The following is a 17,866-nucleotide window of genomic DNA, read 5'->3' as shown; positions in this document are numbered from 1 at the left end:
TGAGCATCTAGTTCATCAAAGGCCGCATCGGCTATGATACTGTTGATGAGACAACTTTCAACTGTTATTCATTCAAACGAGAATAGCAGCAGGTCTACCGCTGGGTTCGGCTATCCGGAAGCAAAAGATAAGAAAGGAAGCTATTCTCTTAAAAAGATCAAAGAAAACCCCACTTACCGTAAGTTATCTATACAGCATAATTTTGTGAAATTAATAATATTCCAAAACTGCTACTTTATAATATCAAGAAAATGAAGTATCTTCTGACAGGTGTCAGACCCACAACAATGCTTGATATGAACGACTCGGTTACATGTCTTGTAATGCAAAGAAATTTATTCTCACACGAGTCAGTTCAATCATATATAGCTAATATCATATTAGCTATATATAATTGAACTGACTCGTGTGAGAATAAATTTCTTTGCATTACTTTATGTGTAGTTGTAGTAGGTGATTACCCATTCAGCAAAATCCGTCATTTTTACATTGATTCAACGTCTGCAAAACGTTGATTCAATGTAAAAAGGACTGATTTTGCTGACTGGGTAAGCATGTGCGGTAAAGTGAAATGTGTGCAGCAATCATTGTAACTACCGTACATTTTTATTGATTCAAAATACATAACCTTTTAAGATCACGTCAAGAGCCTCGAAGATTGCATTGTGCGAAAGGGTGACCTTGGCAGAATACCGAGAAGAATGGGAGAGCACACCTGTTCCCATGCAGTTATGCTCAGAATTTTTGCATCCAGATATTTCTGATGCAATAGCATCTTATTTTTCACGGTTTTCTAACGAAAACCGCATTGTCTTAATGATGTAGCAATACTTAAAAATCGGCAATCATGTTGTAGCCTATTATATTCATGTAATGAAAAGTTGTTTTTAAATACGCTATAGACACATTGCCTACAGACAGTTTGTTGGTTGGATCTGGGGTTACCTTGGTCATTCAATCCGTGTGCCTCTGCGTCACGAGTCGTTTCGGCCATTCGGTCGAAATTTTCAAGTGAAGATAGCAAATATGTTGGTTTTATATATCCTGATTTGAAATAAAAAGAAGTCACAATTCAGAGTCTGCTTTAAGAAAAACGTTGCCGTGTGCATAGAGAGTGAGCGATTTTTGTACTTGTACAGTAAAGTATAGGCTACCTATCAGAGTTCTTGAGAAAATGTTTCTAGTTCTTTATCAATTAATATAGTGCTTGCCTAAAGCTAGTTGCCTTCAGTGTTCATTCTATCAACTACTAAGCTGCTTAAAGTCGACATAAATAGTTCATTGCATTTGCTGGAAACGACACCATGAGCAATCTCTTACACTGCATTTCAAATGCATCTTGCGCGAACATTAAAGCAGCTTGTACTGTTGTGACGTCACGTCTGATTATCGCACGGTTCAGTGCGCACGCGTTGCTCTGAAACTAAGGCCTAACAAAAACGGCTCTACAAAGGAAACGCAATGAAATTTTGGTAAAATTTCACCGACAACCACATATTATACATGCCTAGAGCACATGCAATCAAAAAAATAGAAAAGTATGGTTTCGGGTTTACTGGCCCTTTAATCCGGCACTTATGACGATTGACGACATTGACGAAGTTATGAGCTATATGTTGGCACACAGGATCAAAAATCAATAATCTATATATGCCGAATTAATGTTTTTCTATCAATTTTATCAAAAGAATTGATAGAATTTTGTGACCGTTACAAAGAATTTTCTATTTGTAGGCTATTCAATATTAATTCATTATAATCACAGTCATGGCAAAACTGTGCTTGCATTTCTAAGTTACGTATTGATTAACAATCTGCTGTCTCATAAGAATTAAGTTGAACATAATGAATAGATTAAACTCATTTATATGATCTTTTTTGTAGTTTGAAAACCAAACCTTTGAAATTTCAAACGACGCACCAGGGTAAAAGTTGCAACGTACAATTTGAGAATCACTGTAATACACAAATAAAGAACAAACCATTATTAAATTTCGTAATTTATCAATCATGCTGCAAACTTTCGCGGACCTCTGGTTGAGAACCGCTGATTTAAAGGGTAGGCCTACATTTAAAAACCTATTGTTAGTGTTGCCGGATGTTTTAACTGAAATAGAATTTATTTTATTAAAATCGATTCGAATTAATAGGAATTCGAAGTTATCATAACCTGCAACTCATAAAAATTTTACGCTATTGGGAAACAAAACACGCGAATCTGGCATCTCTTGAAATTTGTCTGAAAATAATCGTAACATGTAATCCTCAAAACTGGCAACACTGACAATGGGCATTCAGAGGCACCAGATTTAGACGCGACCTTCGGACAATCGATGGTTCGAGCTTGCAAGTGCAGTTAAACAATTTTGCGTTCTGTGTTTCGTTACAGAAATTATGATTCCATCTCTTTTGTTAAGAACCGTTTTTGTTCAATCGCAAAAACATCTTGCATGTCTCTGATTTTTAAAAATGATACTTTTTATGTAAACGATTCTAAAATTATTGAATCTAACGACACTGTTAACAAATAAACTGATTTGACGTTACCTGCAATCAAGGCTCATCTCGACAACTACTTCCAGAAATCTGACTTGAATTTTTTATCAAAATTTGAAAAGAAAAACTAATGTGGCAACACCTTAAAATTGACTCACCTGGCAACACTGTATACGAATAATTTTTTTTTCATTTTTAAATAAACATTTGCAACACCAGATGTCGTTGAAGAGAGGTGACCACCCAAACCCTTTCCTGACAACAATTTCATTATCACAACGTTGAAGTTTACGTTGATACAACGTCGTCTACCGTTAATACTTCGTCGTCGTCATGTAGTAAACAAACAACAGATAACATTAATTTAACATGAAAAAATCAAATAAACAAACAACAAAATCTTTCAATCATCTCGATCCTTGTGGGTGATGACGTCACGGATGCCAACCTCGATCTTCAACTTCTGTAAAAGACAAAGCGAATAAAATAAAAAAGTTTCCACAACGTTGATACAACGTAATGTACTCTACATGTTATGTTAGATAACGTTGATACAACGTAATTCTCACCTTATTGTCCGACTCATCCAGAGCTTCCTTCAACATGGATCGTTCCATCGTGTTTGCAACTCTTTCCTCCCCATCACCATCATCTAGGCAATCCCACATCACAATTTTCTCCTCAACTTTGCTCATAACATCGATGACGTCATTGACAGATAAGAAGTTCCATCGGAGATGCATTCCAACAATCTAAACACAAATAATTATGATGCAACAATTAAATAATGTTTTTGTTTGTGCCGTTTTGTTTAATCGTAAAAGTTTTACAAATTTTAAATAATTAAAATTAAGAATTGGAAACTGATTTGGAGTCGGACGATAAAACAACGTAAAGTAACGTTGAATCAACGTAACAACTGATGTTAATGCAACCATGGATCAATGTAATTAAACGTTGGCTATAAAAGTTAAACATTACTTACGGAGCCAGACATCGATTTGATCGCTTCTTTCCATGGACGGAATTGGTTGGAATTTATTTCGCATCCGGACAGATCAAGCTTTTCAATCCGCCCTGGCATCGATCTAAGGAATGACGTCACCGCATGGAAGTCATTCTGAGAGTCGGAGTCATACATCCGTAACCTTCCGCCATCAAAATGACTTCCTGCGGCCACAATCACATCCTCGTCGTTGCCTTCCCTCAGGATTCTGCTGATGGCGATGAAGGAGCGATCACCACTCAACAAATATGGATCACAATTGTGATCTGATAATGCAGGAATAATATCAATCAATATTAGGTCGGCTAACCAAGTTGAAATCTAAAACCACAGTTTGGTTTTAACCATAAAGTAATCAAACACTGAATGCAAGTTTTTTACTTAAGAATAAAATATTAATTTATTTATCTTCCAAACAAAATACAAACAGTTTTTTTTAACAATAAAGTGGCTATTGCCATGGTTATGATCAAAAAGCATTGTTCCGTGGCAGGTTTTGACAGAATTGAAAATAAGATTGTGGCTAAAACAAAGATTAAAATTGTCCATTCTGTCCTAGTCTTCAAAATTTTCCTAGTTACAAGGTTTTGTTATCAAGTTTTTGAAGTTTTTGAGCAGAAGTACCTACCTGGCATCACTGCATGGGAAAAATAGCCACAGTCTTTCAACAAAACTTTCAGATTTGAGTCAAAGTTATAATTTGAAAAATAACATGGGCACTGCTGGGCAGTCTTAGGCTAGATTTGGAGTTATAAACTAAACTTTTTTTAATGCATGAAACTAACCAAATTTTGCAAATTGAAATAAACTTTGATTTTTTTTTCTATAAATCTTAGGAGCAAATTGACGACTTGATCAAGAAAATCTCCCAATCAATCATTTCTTTCTGAAACTTAATCCAAGCTGCTGCTTTTTGTTCCACACTTCGACGACAAGGACAGAAACAAACTTTAAAACATTTCGCATGTTTTATTTGAAATATTACATTAAGTATTCAGTCTTACATTGAGACTGAAACTACAAAACCAGCGCTTCCCACTGTTCTAATATGCTGCTGATGACCTGTTCTCAAGAAAGCCATCATGTTTGTGCTAATTTTGAAAATTTATGTTGAGCTGTATCAGCAACTTTTTGAATCAAAAAAAGTTTCAAACCGAAAAACCTACATTACCCAAATTTGAAAAAAAAGCAACTTTAAACCCAGATGTGGTAAAAAAATACCGTACAGATCTAGGTGGAAAAACCTAGCGCTGGCAATTTTGGTGATTGGTGAAAACCTGCTGAAATCAAAGTCCAAAAAACTTCTCGTTATAGCTAAATTAAAAACTAGTTGTGTTTAAGTTTGGCGCCTATAATAAATAAAATTCAAACATACGCCACAAAACCGGCCAACTTTGGGCATTTATGGAGAAGCAAGGGGGCCTACAAAATGGCAACATTAGGTGCCAAATGGGGCATTGTTACGTCATTATGGATCACAATGGACGGATCTGGATGTCCTTGGCACTGAAAGTGTCAACTAAAAATAAAATGACAGTCGTTTGTTGATTTGCGCGGGAGTTTATGTGCAGCGTTGCCAAGAAAATGTCATTTTTAAAACATAATTGTAGCGACAAACAGTAGATTAAAATTTAAAAATTTAAACCATTTAAAAAAAAAAGTATATGTTTTATCAAATATTGAACAAAAAATGCAACCAAACTGTATTTTTTTTAAATGCGCACACACTTCAAAAATGCAAATTAAATTTTACAGAAAAACTGGAAAGTTGGCAACTTTGTTAACAACCAACACAAATTGTCATCCGCAGCTTTGTCCGGGAGTTTTTTTGCGTAGTGTTTCCCAGGAAAAATAATAATCAACGAGAAATTTAGGTAACAGTTTGTGCCAGGTAAATTGATTGTTTAGATTTTCTGATAAAATTACTTCAGATTAAATAACTTCTAAAAAATTTTTTTATAAATATTCCATTTTAAATTTATAAAAAAAGCAACCTTTTCAAGAAACATTAAAAATGCTAAAAATCAATTTGACAAAAAGTTTCCTTCACGTACGTTCAAAATCACTTTACTTGAATAAAATGGCAACAAGTTGTAGTTATGCAGGTTATTGAATGCTTTTAATGCTGCTATTCGTAAAAATATACGTCGCTCAAAATTTCAGGAGAGATGGGGTAAATAATGAGTTTTTCACATACGAGTTAGCCCGGCTACCGAAAGTAGTCACCGAAAGTAGAGCATCCACAGGGAGTCTCTGGTGGCCCTACTCACAACATTTTGAAAAAAATGCCTTAAATATGCGCATTTTTAGAGTAGGCTACTTTCACCTAAATTAATAATAAAACTTTGTCGAATAATGCTGTAACAGAGTTTGAAATTTCTAATTATAGGCTAATATTTTAGCCAAATGGAGAACAATTGCTTATATCTAAACTAATAATTGCTGCTGGAGCCGTTGTTTTCTAACCTGGCTGATTTTATTCACTAGGCAATTTTTCACTTCATGTTCGTTTTTAACTTGAAATTAGAACACTTTTTAAAAGCCAAAAATGCTAAAAAAGAAAACCAATGCAATATTGGATTTCAGTCCCTTAAATATGAGCAACATCAAAATTGATAAAACATCCTTTGCAAAAAAATTGTGTTGACAAGGTAAAAACATTTAGGCCCTACTTACTTACTTGCAATAACATCCTTAGTTTTCTTATACAGCTCTGAAATAAATATTTCCCGTTTTTGCCATTTTTCACCTGAAAGAAATCACACCTTCATAACAACTATGGCTTGCAATTGTCACCGTTGCAGGCGTACAGTCTACGCCCTACGCGTTATCGTTACCACAGTTCATGCTTTTACTAACCACTAGATGCTTTTCACTAACCAGATTAAAGACGCGGGAAAATAGTCGATATATGTACATTGTACAATCACTTTATTTCTATGCAATCAAAGTCTATAGAATTGTCACCAAGGTGCGTGGGTAAACAAAAATATTATTGTTACTACTATAGTTATTGTTTACATTACAATGCAGCACATCACCTTCAAAAAAAAAAAACACTAAGAACTCTAAAAATAATCTCTCTAGCCTACTAAAATGATTTAGTTTGCCATTTGCTGTACACTGTTGACGAGCGGTAGCTTACAGATCTGTGCGTTGCCAACATGTCTACAACATAAGACACAAAAAATTGTGAGGATGTGGTTGCTCTGCTACACTCTGATTTCTTAGCTCAGCTAAATTAAACAAATAATCCTGCTAAAAAAAAATAAACTTTGCGGTGTCCAAACTGTAAGATTAAAGTAGCCTGTGTTTAAGATTACTTTATAGAGCGTTGTCAAAGTCCTAATTTAACGTACAAAGTAAAATATATTTTACCAGCTGAAGATAATCGGGTTTCCTGGGAAGGTGGTTGGAGTGTTGAAACATCAGATTCTTCTAAAGGTGACTGGATGGTTGTTGACCTTAAAGAACCTATAAAAGTATACAAACATGTTTGCAATATGCGCCTCAATTTCGGTTAGTGTACATTGTTAAAGAAGAATGTTTCATTTAATAGATTAACTGTGGGTATAGTCCCAAGTAGAGATGTAAAACAAGCTCGTTTTTTTTTGTTTTTTATCGTTTTTTTGTTTTTTATTTGTTTTTTTTACCTATTTAATGTTTTTTTTTTACATTAAATGTCACAATATGTAGCAATTAAGGTAAACTCATTGCAATAATACAACAGATTATTCATTTGAGGACTCTGATCTTGCACAACTACTATTTGAATAAGCTGAAGATGCTATTACTATAGCGAAATCGATTCTTAACTTAATAAATTACACTAAGAGGTTAGATTGTTGTGCAAATGCCAGCATTTGATGAATGCAAATTAGCAGTACCATCTTACTACATCAGATTTTTGTTAGTTTCATTAAATTTGTTCTTGTACCCAAATAAAATAAGCTTTCATCTTTGATGTTTTTTTTGTATCTTTATCCTGCATTGCGGGAATATGGGTAAAACTTTATTCTTGTCAGGAAAAGCATTATGAAGCATTTATTCACTCTGTGAACACTGAGCAGTGCTGAAAAACTCCACTTTAAAGGAAAAATTTCTATGTTCAGGGTTGGTAGTTACTAGCAATAGTCAACAAGGGTGGTGGGTATTTGAAAGGAACATTAACCTAAACCTTTTCTGGCAATTGTACTTACTTCTGACAGTTAAAAATATCAGTGATAAAATTTCTTGCATTATGTCACAAATGATCTGCAAGAAGCATCAATGACAAAGTGTCTTTTTTGTTTGTCGTATCCAGGCTTGCACCCAGTGGTTGAAGATTTAGATTAAGTGGACGGGAAGGCAAGGAAGCCAATCTTCGTGTCCACTTTCAGGCATGCCTATAAGTGTCCTGCCAGAGACACAACCGCATGCTCTTGAGCGGTGTCGAACCGGCGCTCTTTCGATTGCTGTTCCAGAGCTCTCACCACTCGGCTATGCAGCCGACAAAGTGTCTAACCCCTTACAACACACGAAAGAAATACTTCTATTTCAACATTTATAAAGCACATCGTTGCTAAGCTATCAGTTAAAAAACATGTTTAAACAAGCTATTGGCAATTATAGCTTGCATTAGTAAAGTACCACAAACAAGGTAATGTGTGTTCTGAATACTGCCACCCAGTGGCGTAGCCAAGGGGGGGTTTTGGGATTTCAAAACCTCCTTTGGCACGCGTGTGACGTCACGATATTGGGAATGATGTTTTTAGTCTCTTTATGTCTCTAAAACAAAGTTTGCCTAATTTTAAACGAAACTGCATTAAAAGAGCGAGTTTTGCCAATGCCAAACATTCAAATATCAGAAGAAAACATAGAGGCTTAGCTTGATTTCCGAAAAATGCCGAAGAAAACATGATCTTATCTCTTTGCTATGCCACCGGACAGCACTATTTTACAGGAATATTCATACCCACATTTTTGATGAAAATGCTGTCAGACTAAACCAAATTCAAAGTAATTTTTCAAAAATTTTTGGGGGAGACCCCCAGACCCCCCCACCTCTGGGTGGACACGCCAACGGGCTTCACCCGCCGGCCGTCAAAACCCCTCCCTTTTAAAACTCCTTATCTTTTCTTCAGAAAAAACATTTTTAAGATGCCTTACTTTTCTAGAAACTGTCTAGAATAACGCTTGGTACCGGGTCCGACCTGTTATCTCAGCGGCCTTTAATGTTATGATTCTATTTATTGTCGCTCTACAACAGTTATGGTCTTTTAGCGACAGGGTTCATTTTTAATTTTATTTCAGGTTTACAATGTCATCACTTTATTACCCGATTTATTCTCACTGCAATATGCAAGAAAAAACACAATTAGTGCCGTTTTTCAAGTGTTCTGTTTGACCCGACGTAGAATCAACCTCAGATCAACTACAGTAGCACCAGAGCCGAAGGCGAAACCACTTGGACAATAAGCTGGTCCAGCTGTCCTTATAGTAGCTACTGTAAGCCATCATCCAGACAGCATTGATCAACCATTAGACAGTAGACATTAGTAGTCTGTAACTTAAATGTCTGTCTTAAACGTCTGTAGACATTTAGTGTAAATTAAATGATTTGCTGACTAGGCCAACCCTATCTTAAACTATTGCAGAGCGGAGCCTGCAATCGTTTTGATGAGTTTCAGTTTTGAAAAGCTTCGTTCAGCCCAAGCCGCAAGCAAGTTTGCAAAACATTGAAGCATTTCATAGATTGTCTAAGAGTATTTATTGCATTGAAAACCAATAGAACATGTTTCAGGATTCAAAAAAGTGTGCTAAATTTGTAGTTATTGCTGTTTAGGTCACTGGTGAACTCATTGGCGTCAATGTTCAATGCTTGATTGTAAGTTAGCAATGATTTGCAACAATCTCAAAGCTCTTACAAATGCGACAACAAATTTACATATGAGCGCATCAAATCTGCGGTTTCAAAGCATCAGAGCGACTTTTTCATTTATTATTTTGTAAACTATAGGCCTGCAATTGGTGCGACAATGATCCAAATACACAAATATTTTTGTTCAATAAAAAAAGACCTTAAAAAGTTACAAAACTGCAAAAAAAAAAAGTTTTGCACCCCTTTGAAGTCTGCCCCGAGAGGCTCACGTTGAGCAAACTGATGTAACTGGAAATGCAGAATAGGGTGGCTCGTTTTTGAACTTTTTTTTTTAATTCTCTCGGGGTAGTGGGGAAATGGTGCCAATGAGTGAGAAAACGCTCATGACAAAATTTAGGATTTGTAAAAAATTGTCTTCAGCCTCCTCATGGGGCTCAAAAATCGAAAAATGGGGTCAAAAACGCAATTTTTCCAAAAAATTAAAAAAATATTTTGCAAAAATAATTTTAGTTTGGGTAGATACAATATTGTTTAGATATATTTAATTAACCTAAGAAAAAAATTGGAGCCATTTGAACTATTCCTTCAGCTTCCTCACAGCTTCTGAAAAGTTCCATTTTTCTGAAAATTTCGAAAAATTATCCACTCAGAGCAGACACTCCTTTGTACCAAGACAAACTACAAAATATTCAAAATCAAGAAAATAAGCTATTTCATATTGCTGCTTGTAAATGTTGGGATTTTACATCTTGCACATGTTCTGCTTCTACAAAAGTGCCCTGTAAAGAGCAAGACTTCTTGATTGACCAGCGCACGAATAGAAAAATGATTATTTTTGGTATTGACCACCGTGAAGCGATCAGAGTTTGAAAAATGAATCAGCGAAAAAACAAACGAAAACAGTGCCAAGCAGCACAGCCAAATCAATACGTTGAACGCAGGATTGAACTGGCTTCATCATCGTCTGAATGTGACACAGACACATTGGTAACATGTGAAGATAGTGATGCATTAACTTGTGAAGAAGAGCTTGCTGACTCTGAGAATATTTTCGGTCAAAGCAACCAAAGGAGAAATAAGAGTCTCTCATCTGTAGCTCAAGTGTGCGACAGAGTGGGTGTGTCTGACAGAACAGCAGCCTTTGTTGCAAGCTCTTTATTGCAAGCTCATGAGCAATCATAATCTGCATCATTGGAGCTTTGTGCTTCTCTGCGGACCTTTTTGCTTTCTCGACGAATTTTATGTCGATCTATAACAGAGCTGTTATCATGTTTACTTATTATCACCCGAATGTCCAGTGTGTGCTTTAATGGCTTATATTGAGTTCATCGACTTTGCACCTAAAGAACCAACAAGAACAAGCAACGCTGGTTCAAGTATCGATTTGTTCAGTTGAGTGTCACAATTCCAACACAACTGGTCATTGAGCATCACCGAGTGGCTGGAATGATTCTTAGGCAACCTAATTTTTACAAGAAGCAGTTTCAATCTCTGTGTCTAGTGACAGTTATGCAACAATTCCAGGATTAACCTAAACAAACTAGAAAAAATAAATTAAAAAAAATAAATTAGTTTTCTCAGTATGAGATTTCCACAACCAATCAACGATTAGTGTTTATGTCAAATTCCTTCTCAACGGTGACGAAATAGTTCAATGCAGCTGTGTGGCTAAACCAACAACAAAAACAAATAAACAACGACAGTGGCATAGCCAAGGGGGGGGGGGGGGAGGTTGGGGGTTACAACCCCCCTTTGGCACGCGTGTGACGTCACGATATTGAGAATGATGCTTTCAGTCTCTTTATGCTTGGGAATGATGCTTTCAGTCTAAAAAAAAATTGCCTAAGTTTAATCAAAACTGCATTAAAAGAGCGAGTTTTGCCAATACCAATAAACATCTCAGCCAGGAATTAGCAAAAAGAAAACATAGAGACTTAGCTTTGTTTCCGAAAAATGCCGAAGAAAACATGATCTTATCCTTTTGCTATGCCACCGGACAGCACCATTTTACAGGAATATTCATACCCACATTTTTGTAGAAAATGCTCTCAGAATGCACCAAATTCAAAGTTATTTTTCAAAATTTTCTGGGGGAGCCCCCCAGACTCCCGCCGATAGGTCGTCAAAACCCCTCATCCTAAATTCCTGGTTACGCTACTGAACAGCGAAACCAAGGTTGGCGCCCACTATACGTTTAACCAGTTGGCCGAAAACTTTACTTTGATACAAATCAACACTTTGTTATTTCAAACATAAATTTGAAGTGGTCTAGTAGATATTCCTACTTGAAGCATTTTGTGAAGACAGGGGTGGTGATTGAAATGGTGATTGCGTCAGTGCTGACCTAGATGCATCTGAAGGAGACTGATTTATTGCAAAACTCGATAGATCTGCAGAAAATGTTCATAATTAGTTTAAGAAACTATACAATTTGATTTAACAAGTTGCAGCTTCTGTAATTTATCATAATATTTATACAATTGCGTATACCCGCACATAGTCTTTGTTCCATTCCAGTATCTTCTACACAATTTTAAACAGAAAAAATAATTTACTGGATTAGTTTAAAAGAGTTTAAGTTAGTACAGTGGTTCTTATCCTTGTGCCAATTTAGTTCCACCTTCAAATCACCATCCAGTTCTCCCACCTCCTCTTAGAATTGGTTAAAAAATAGCAGTCGCCTACATTTCAGAATGTTTTCTGAAACCCGGTAACAAACATAGCTTCTTACGACATTATGGCCCCAATCAAAACGATTCATCATTTCTGCATCCCCTGGGAACAAGTTTCACACTTGCTAGTGGTGCGTGGCTGCGTGTAGCCCTGGTTAAGAATGCCTGGCTTAATAGAAGACAGATTGTCCAAGTATAGACAATCACGATTGCATTCGATTTCAATACAATAGCAAAACCATTGTTTATAAATTACTTTCATTCATGCATGAATCCAACAGAAGTCCGGATAAGAATTGAACAACGACTGACCAGTGATCGACCAGTAGGTTCGTTTGTACAAATGATGTGAAATTATCTAACGGCATTTGATGGACCATGTATAAAGAGCTAAAAAACTCCTGAAAGGTTTGGTGTGAAAAATACAATCGCTGGTTACCCTCGAAAAGGCCACAACTTTTATTTGAAGCAAATAATGCCACCACAATATCTTGCACATCTTCAGTTAAAAGATTCTTTTTTTGAAGATCTTCAGTTGTGATTACTACGGTTCCATTATGTGTTGCATTGTACGCGATTTGTGACAGTTTAAGGACAATTTCATCTGTTAAAGCAATTGTGTGTTCAGATGTTCTGAGGTTTTCCAGCACTCTTTGAAATATTGTGGTGATTGTTGAAATATTTATAGTTTCATCTGATGAACCAATAGAAGCTCTTAAGTATAATTGTAGCATCAAAGGATTGTGACACATGGATTCTAGATGAGGGGTTTCTACAGTTAATTTGTCAAAAATTTGACTTGATCTTTGTTCATCATTTATCAAAGCATCAAATAAGATTTTCATGTTATCAGACGTTAAGTCTCCAACAAAATACGTTTTTTTTGGTCGACATTGTTTTGGAATTTCCAGCATGGCGTGTGGTCGTGAGGTGAATACAATGTGGCAATTAGGTAAAAAAGTTCCTTGACATAGATTCGACACAAGTTCCTGGCAGGTGAGTAAAGTGTCATAATTCGATCTTTTCACTTTATCCATCAAATTCCAGTTCACCTGGTCGAATCCGTCAAAGATTAAAAAACAATTTTGAGTGTGATTTTGCATCCAACTAAAAAGTAAAGTTTTTTCTTCCTTTGCCAAATTATATTTTACATCTTCAAGTAAAAATTCTTTCAAGATTAGTTTCTCGCCATCGCAATCGCTCATGTTCATGAAAGGTATCCTCAGAACGAGAAAGTCTCTAATTTGGTCTAGACGCCTTGCCAGGCGCTTTGATAACGTTGTCTTTCCTGCCCCAGGGTAACCGACGATTGATATGAAGCTTTGTGACTTAATACGTGAAATTAATTGATTAATCGAAACTTTTTTATCGGATTCTTTAAATTGAATTTGTCTGGTTTTGGGATCATACTGGTTGTCGTTGGGAATGAACCTTCCCTCGTAGAAGTCGATTGATAGAAGCTCTGGATGAACTTCTGGCAAATTCGATGTGGGATTATCGAACCTCGCCACATCCACATCGAATTCGCGATCATAAAGTTCTCCAGTGGTTTTCTTCAATTTATCGAAGGCTCTGGCTGGATCTGAATAAGTACAACACGTGTTAAACTAAATTACCACTTTTGATTAAGTCAACAAATAAAAATATAGTTTTTTATATAATTTTATTAGTTACTCTCTGCTATGAATTAAGATTGCATTTGTAAGATTAATCCAATCAGTTGATTAGTAAGACAATCACTTAAAGCAAAGCGACATTAAATACGAACGTGTCATAAACATATTGAACCTTTCCTGTTACTTGACTATATGCATTTGTGGCTCAGCAAAGCAAACGCTCTCTCAAAAGCTCTAACATTTGTAAAGTAACATTTGTAACATTTTTAAAGCTCTAACATTTGCAAAAATATTTTGAAAACTGAACCTTTAACTGAAATGTTAGAGGAAAGGCATAGAAAACGTAAAACTATGAAATTTTAATTGCAGCTGGACCCACAATCTTCAAGCAGTTTACAACAGCAAAGTTTTTTTAATAAATGTTGGGGACCACTGTTTTTTAAAATGATGCACATCATAATTAAATTATTGTGACGCAATTTCAGTTATTGTTATGATGACGTCATATTTCATCTCCCCACTTTTTCTTTTCATGTTTAAATAAAACTGATTTTTTTTAAATCACAACAAAATCACTCAAACTGCGACAGTTCAACATAAAAGCATCAACGGATAAACATGAACATTTCACAAACCTTCCTGATCCCCAGATCGAACATTTGTTTGTTCGGGCTGATAAACAATGTTGGTTATGTTTTGCTGGTTGTGAACCTGGACCAATTGTTGATCATGGACATGATACTGTCGGTTGTCAACGTTCATTACGTTGATCTGGGATTGTTCTGTAAGAAAACATCGTGTCTTGAGTTTAACCTTGAACACAAGTAACAGCGTTTGGACCAGGTTTATGTTTTAGTATAACAAAGCCACACTCTTCATATCGCTATATTACTGTAAGAATTTGATGGTCGGAAATCAGGTCATGTAGAAAATGCAAGGAAGCCAGTCAGTGTCCACCTTTATGCACGTTAATAAGTGCTTTGCCTATGACACAGCAGCGTGTCTTTGGGTGGTGTCGAACCGGCGACTTTCGAGCGTATCACGATAGTTGAGCAATGTTTTAAACATATTTGTCAAAATGAACTTACTGGAATTTCCTGTCAATGGTCGTTCAGTTTCTTCAGTTGAAGATGTTGTGTTTTCTTCTTGATTTTGTGATAAAGACATTTTTCTTTTTAGTTAACTGTTACTCAGCAAATCAAATTCAACTTAACACGTAGTTGATGCTGCAAAACAGAGTTGTGAATCATAAACATCTCACTTTCTTATCAAAGTAAACAAGACAAATCAAATAACATAAATTTATATTGAACAAACCAACACAAAAGCATGATTTGAACAATAATTTCGACCGCGGCTCATTAATCTCCATTTTTGCAGGGTTTTACAAACCACCTTGTATAACTTATCTACGCGGGATTCATAACTAATGCTTATTTAATTCCTAGATGAAGCTCTTTGAAATGTCTCGCTGCTAAGGACATGGAGTATCATGAAGCAGCGTTTGGCAACACTTTGCGACATCAATATGACGATACTCAACAAATATAAAAGAAAATATTTGTGTTTAAACCAAGACTTAAAATAAATAAGAGCTAGTAGCAGCACCACATGCAGCTCTCAAAGTCTCCATAAAACGCGATAGCCAATTTTGTGATCGTGACATCACAGTGGACACAGAATGAGCAGCGCACCCGACTTCGTCACTTTGGTATTAGTTATGAATCTAACTCTAACTTATTCTCATCATCGAAAAAATACAGAAAGATATACTTTGATGTTTCCAGTGGATCAACGCTAAATTCGAACGCAGGCCAACCAACTTGTCGACTGTGCAAAAGCGCTCAACATCTCGAGTTTTATAGCCGAATGATCACGTGGGCAGGGCGTGGCTGGGAAAACAACAGAAAAAAAGAAATGCTCTTGTTGGGAAAGCTGTTTTTAAAACAAGCAGGTTTTTAATACAACCAGAAACAGAATGACTAGTTGTATTACGTAATTGCAATGTTGGAAAACGTTGCAATATTATTATACTTGCAATGTTTGTGTATTTAGTAATATTGTTTTATTTTTGTTAATAATCAAAGTCAATAAAAAGTTGAGAAACACAAGATTTTCAGTCAAATATTTTATCTCCAGAATCAATGATAAAGTGGAAAATGATTTATTGCACTGTTTGTATAACATATTTAATTTGAAGCGTATAAAAAGTTTTAATTAAAACATTAGTTGGTTTAATTAAATTGTTTTAATGGGATATTTCAAGTTTTGAACTCGAATCAAAAACATTGATTTAGTTCACCAGGCCATAGCCCTATGAAGGGCCGTCGGCATTTCTATCTATAGCAGCCTACTGTTCTTACATGAGAGAAATGAAGGCTGTAGTCGAAGGGACGCCACTCCGCTATCGACGGCATGCTTTTAGGAGTCTTGTCACATCATCACATGCTCTTGATAGGTGTCAGACTGTGCAGCCGACATTAAAAACTTTTAAACAGAACAAACTTTATAGATGACAAGTTGCTTGTGTTTTATTCGATGAGCAAGCAACATGCTTTTGTTGCTGTGAGGGTGAGTTGTGTCAATGTTGTACGATAATTACAAAAACACGGGGAAGTGACATTTATCTGTGACGGAACTGCATTGCATATGTATGTTGATTCTGTGGTCTTTCACTGACTTCTACATAAGCTACCACCCATCGTGTGATGGTATCTGTGTTATAATTGCATTGAATGTGGTGTTTCTCAGCAGTCGAGTGTAGCAGGAATTGACAGCGATAGACACATGTTTCGCCCATGAGGCTGGGTTTATCAGTGTCGCACCGTATTCTTGCCACATAGGTTAACGAAACACAATGCTCGCTGTTCTATAGTGAGTAGTCAGGTAGTGCTGACGTCAGGAACCTCGTTCCTTCCCAGCTGTTCAATGTGGTGTGTTCCTGAAATAAATAAGTAAAATAAACTGGATCTACAGCAACGTTTTGGTGTGAAGGAGAGCAAAAGCAAAAGCAGGCGCTCGATTTCTATTCATGCAGTCCTGGTTCGACACCGAACTTAAGCTGGTTGTTGATAAACACATCTCACCTCTACCCAGGATATAATAAATTAGGTCGGCATAGTTGCTGAAGGAAAAGGAGCCGAGAGAAAGGAGCTAGCTATCCTACTCTCGTTAGTCCGATGGCTTGGTATAAGAATCTTCCCATGTCTAAATGCTTGAAATCATGCATAAGATTACTTTTTTTACAGGATTGTAATTTCTATAGAGAAAATATTGCAGATTTAATATTGCTTGTTTTAAATGCTTTCAACATCTTCGCGCATCATTCAGAGCGAAATCAGCATGTTTTTAATTGTTGGCTCACAGAAGCCGCCATTCCGTTTGTGTTCTCGCACTGATGACGTCGTCATATTGAAGTAATAAAATAAAGTCGAGCATCTGAGAGTTAGCGTTAGGAACTTACTTAACAACTTCAGGAAATAAATAAACATTTTTGAGAGTCATTGAAAGTTTAATTTAATTTGTAAAACGCTGTTTTTGGCCTGCTGTATTTTGTAACAACTTTGAAAAGTTTACAAAATTTTATTTGTGTGAGTAGAAAATTATTGAAAGAACTGAAACCTTTTTCATTATTAATCAATCATTAGCAATCAACTATCTACAAATATTGCATATGGTATTCGGTGGATTTATTCTTTTGAGCAAGCCCACGCGTATATTATTAGGCTACCTCATGACGCTTTCCGCATCTTACGATTCTCTTGCATTTGCACTTCATACTTCCATGCAAAACAAAACCAAATTGCTGCTATCTCGAAATGAAATAAGACGAAAAGATAAAAGAATTTTCCGTCAAAATGAAACGAAATTTTGTTTTAAAAACGTAAAGTTGTTCATTAGGGTGGCTCGTTTTTGAACTTCTTTTTTTAATTCTCTTGGGGTAGTGGGGAAATGGTGCCAATGAGTGAGAAAACGCTCATGACAAAATTTGAGATTCGTAAAAACTTGTCTTCAGCCTCCTCATGGGGCCCAAAAATCGAAAAATGGGGTCAAAAACGCAATTTTTTTCAAAAATATTTTTAGTTTAGGTAGATACAATATTGTTTAGATATATTTAAATAACCTAAAAACAAAAACTGAAGTCATTTGAACTATTCCTTCAGCTTCCTCACAGCTTCTGAAAATTTTCATTTTGCTGAAAATTTCCCATATTTGT

General features: G+C 35.9%; 2 protein-coding genes across 7 annotated transcripts in view; one reads left to right on the top strand and one right to left on the bottom strand.

Annotated features, from left to right (window-relative positions):
• Positions 1-17,866, top strand: part of LOC145774829 (uncharacterized) — a 395,287-nt gene that overhangs the window by 316,576 nt on the left and 60,845 nt on the right. The window lies entirely within an intron of this gene.
• LOC145777448 (uncharacterized) lies at positions 2,564-14,817 on the bottom strand. The gene is made up of 9 exons (XM_082588825.1): positions 14,739-14,817; positions 14,286-14,432; positions 12,291-13,616; positions 11,648-11,752; positions 6,881-6,976; positions 6,183-6,251; positions 3,482-3,768; positions 3,066-3,248; positions 2,564-2,959 (listed from the first exon to the last, which is right to left on the bottom strand). Exons 1-9 carry the CDS (start codon positions 14,815-14,817, stop codon positions 2,900-2,902), a joined length of 2,352 nt encoding a protein of 783 aa, XP_082444951.1. The 3' UTR covers positions 2,564-2,899.

This window comes from Aplidium turbinatum, chromosome 1 (genome assembly GCF_918807975.1).
Source record: "Aplidium turbinatum chromosome 1, kaAplTurb1.1, whole genome shotgun sequence".
Classification (NCBI taxonomy): domain Eukaryota; kingdom Metazoa; phylum Chordata; class Ascidiacea; order Aplousobranchia; family Polyclinidae; genus Aplidium; species Aplidium turbinatum.
This window is presented reverse-complemented; position numbering and strand designations above follow the sequence as displayed.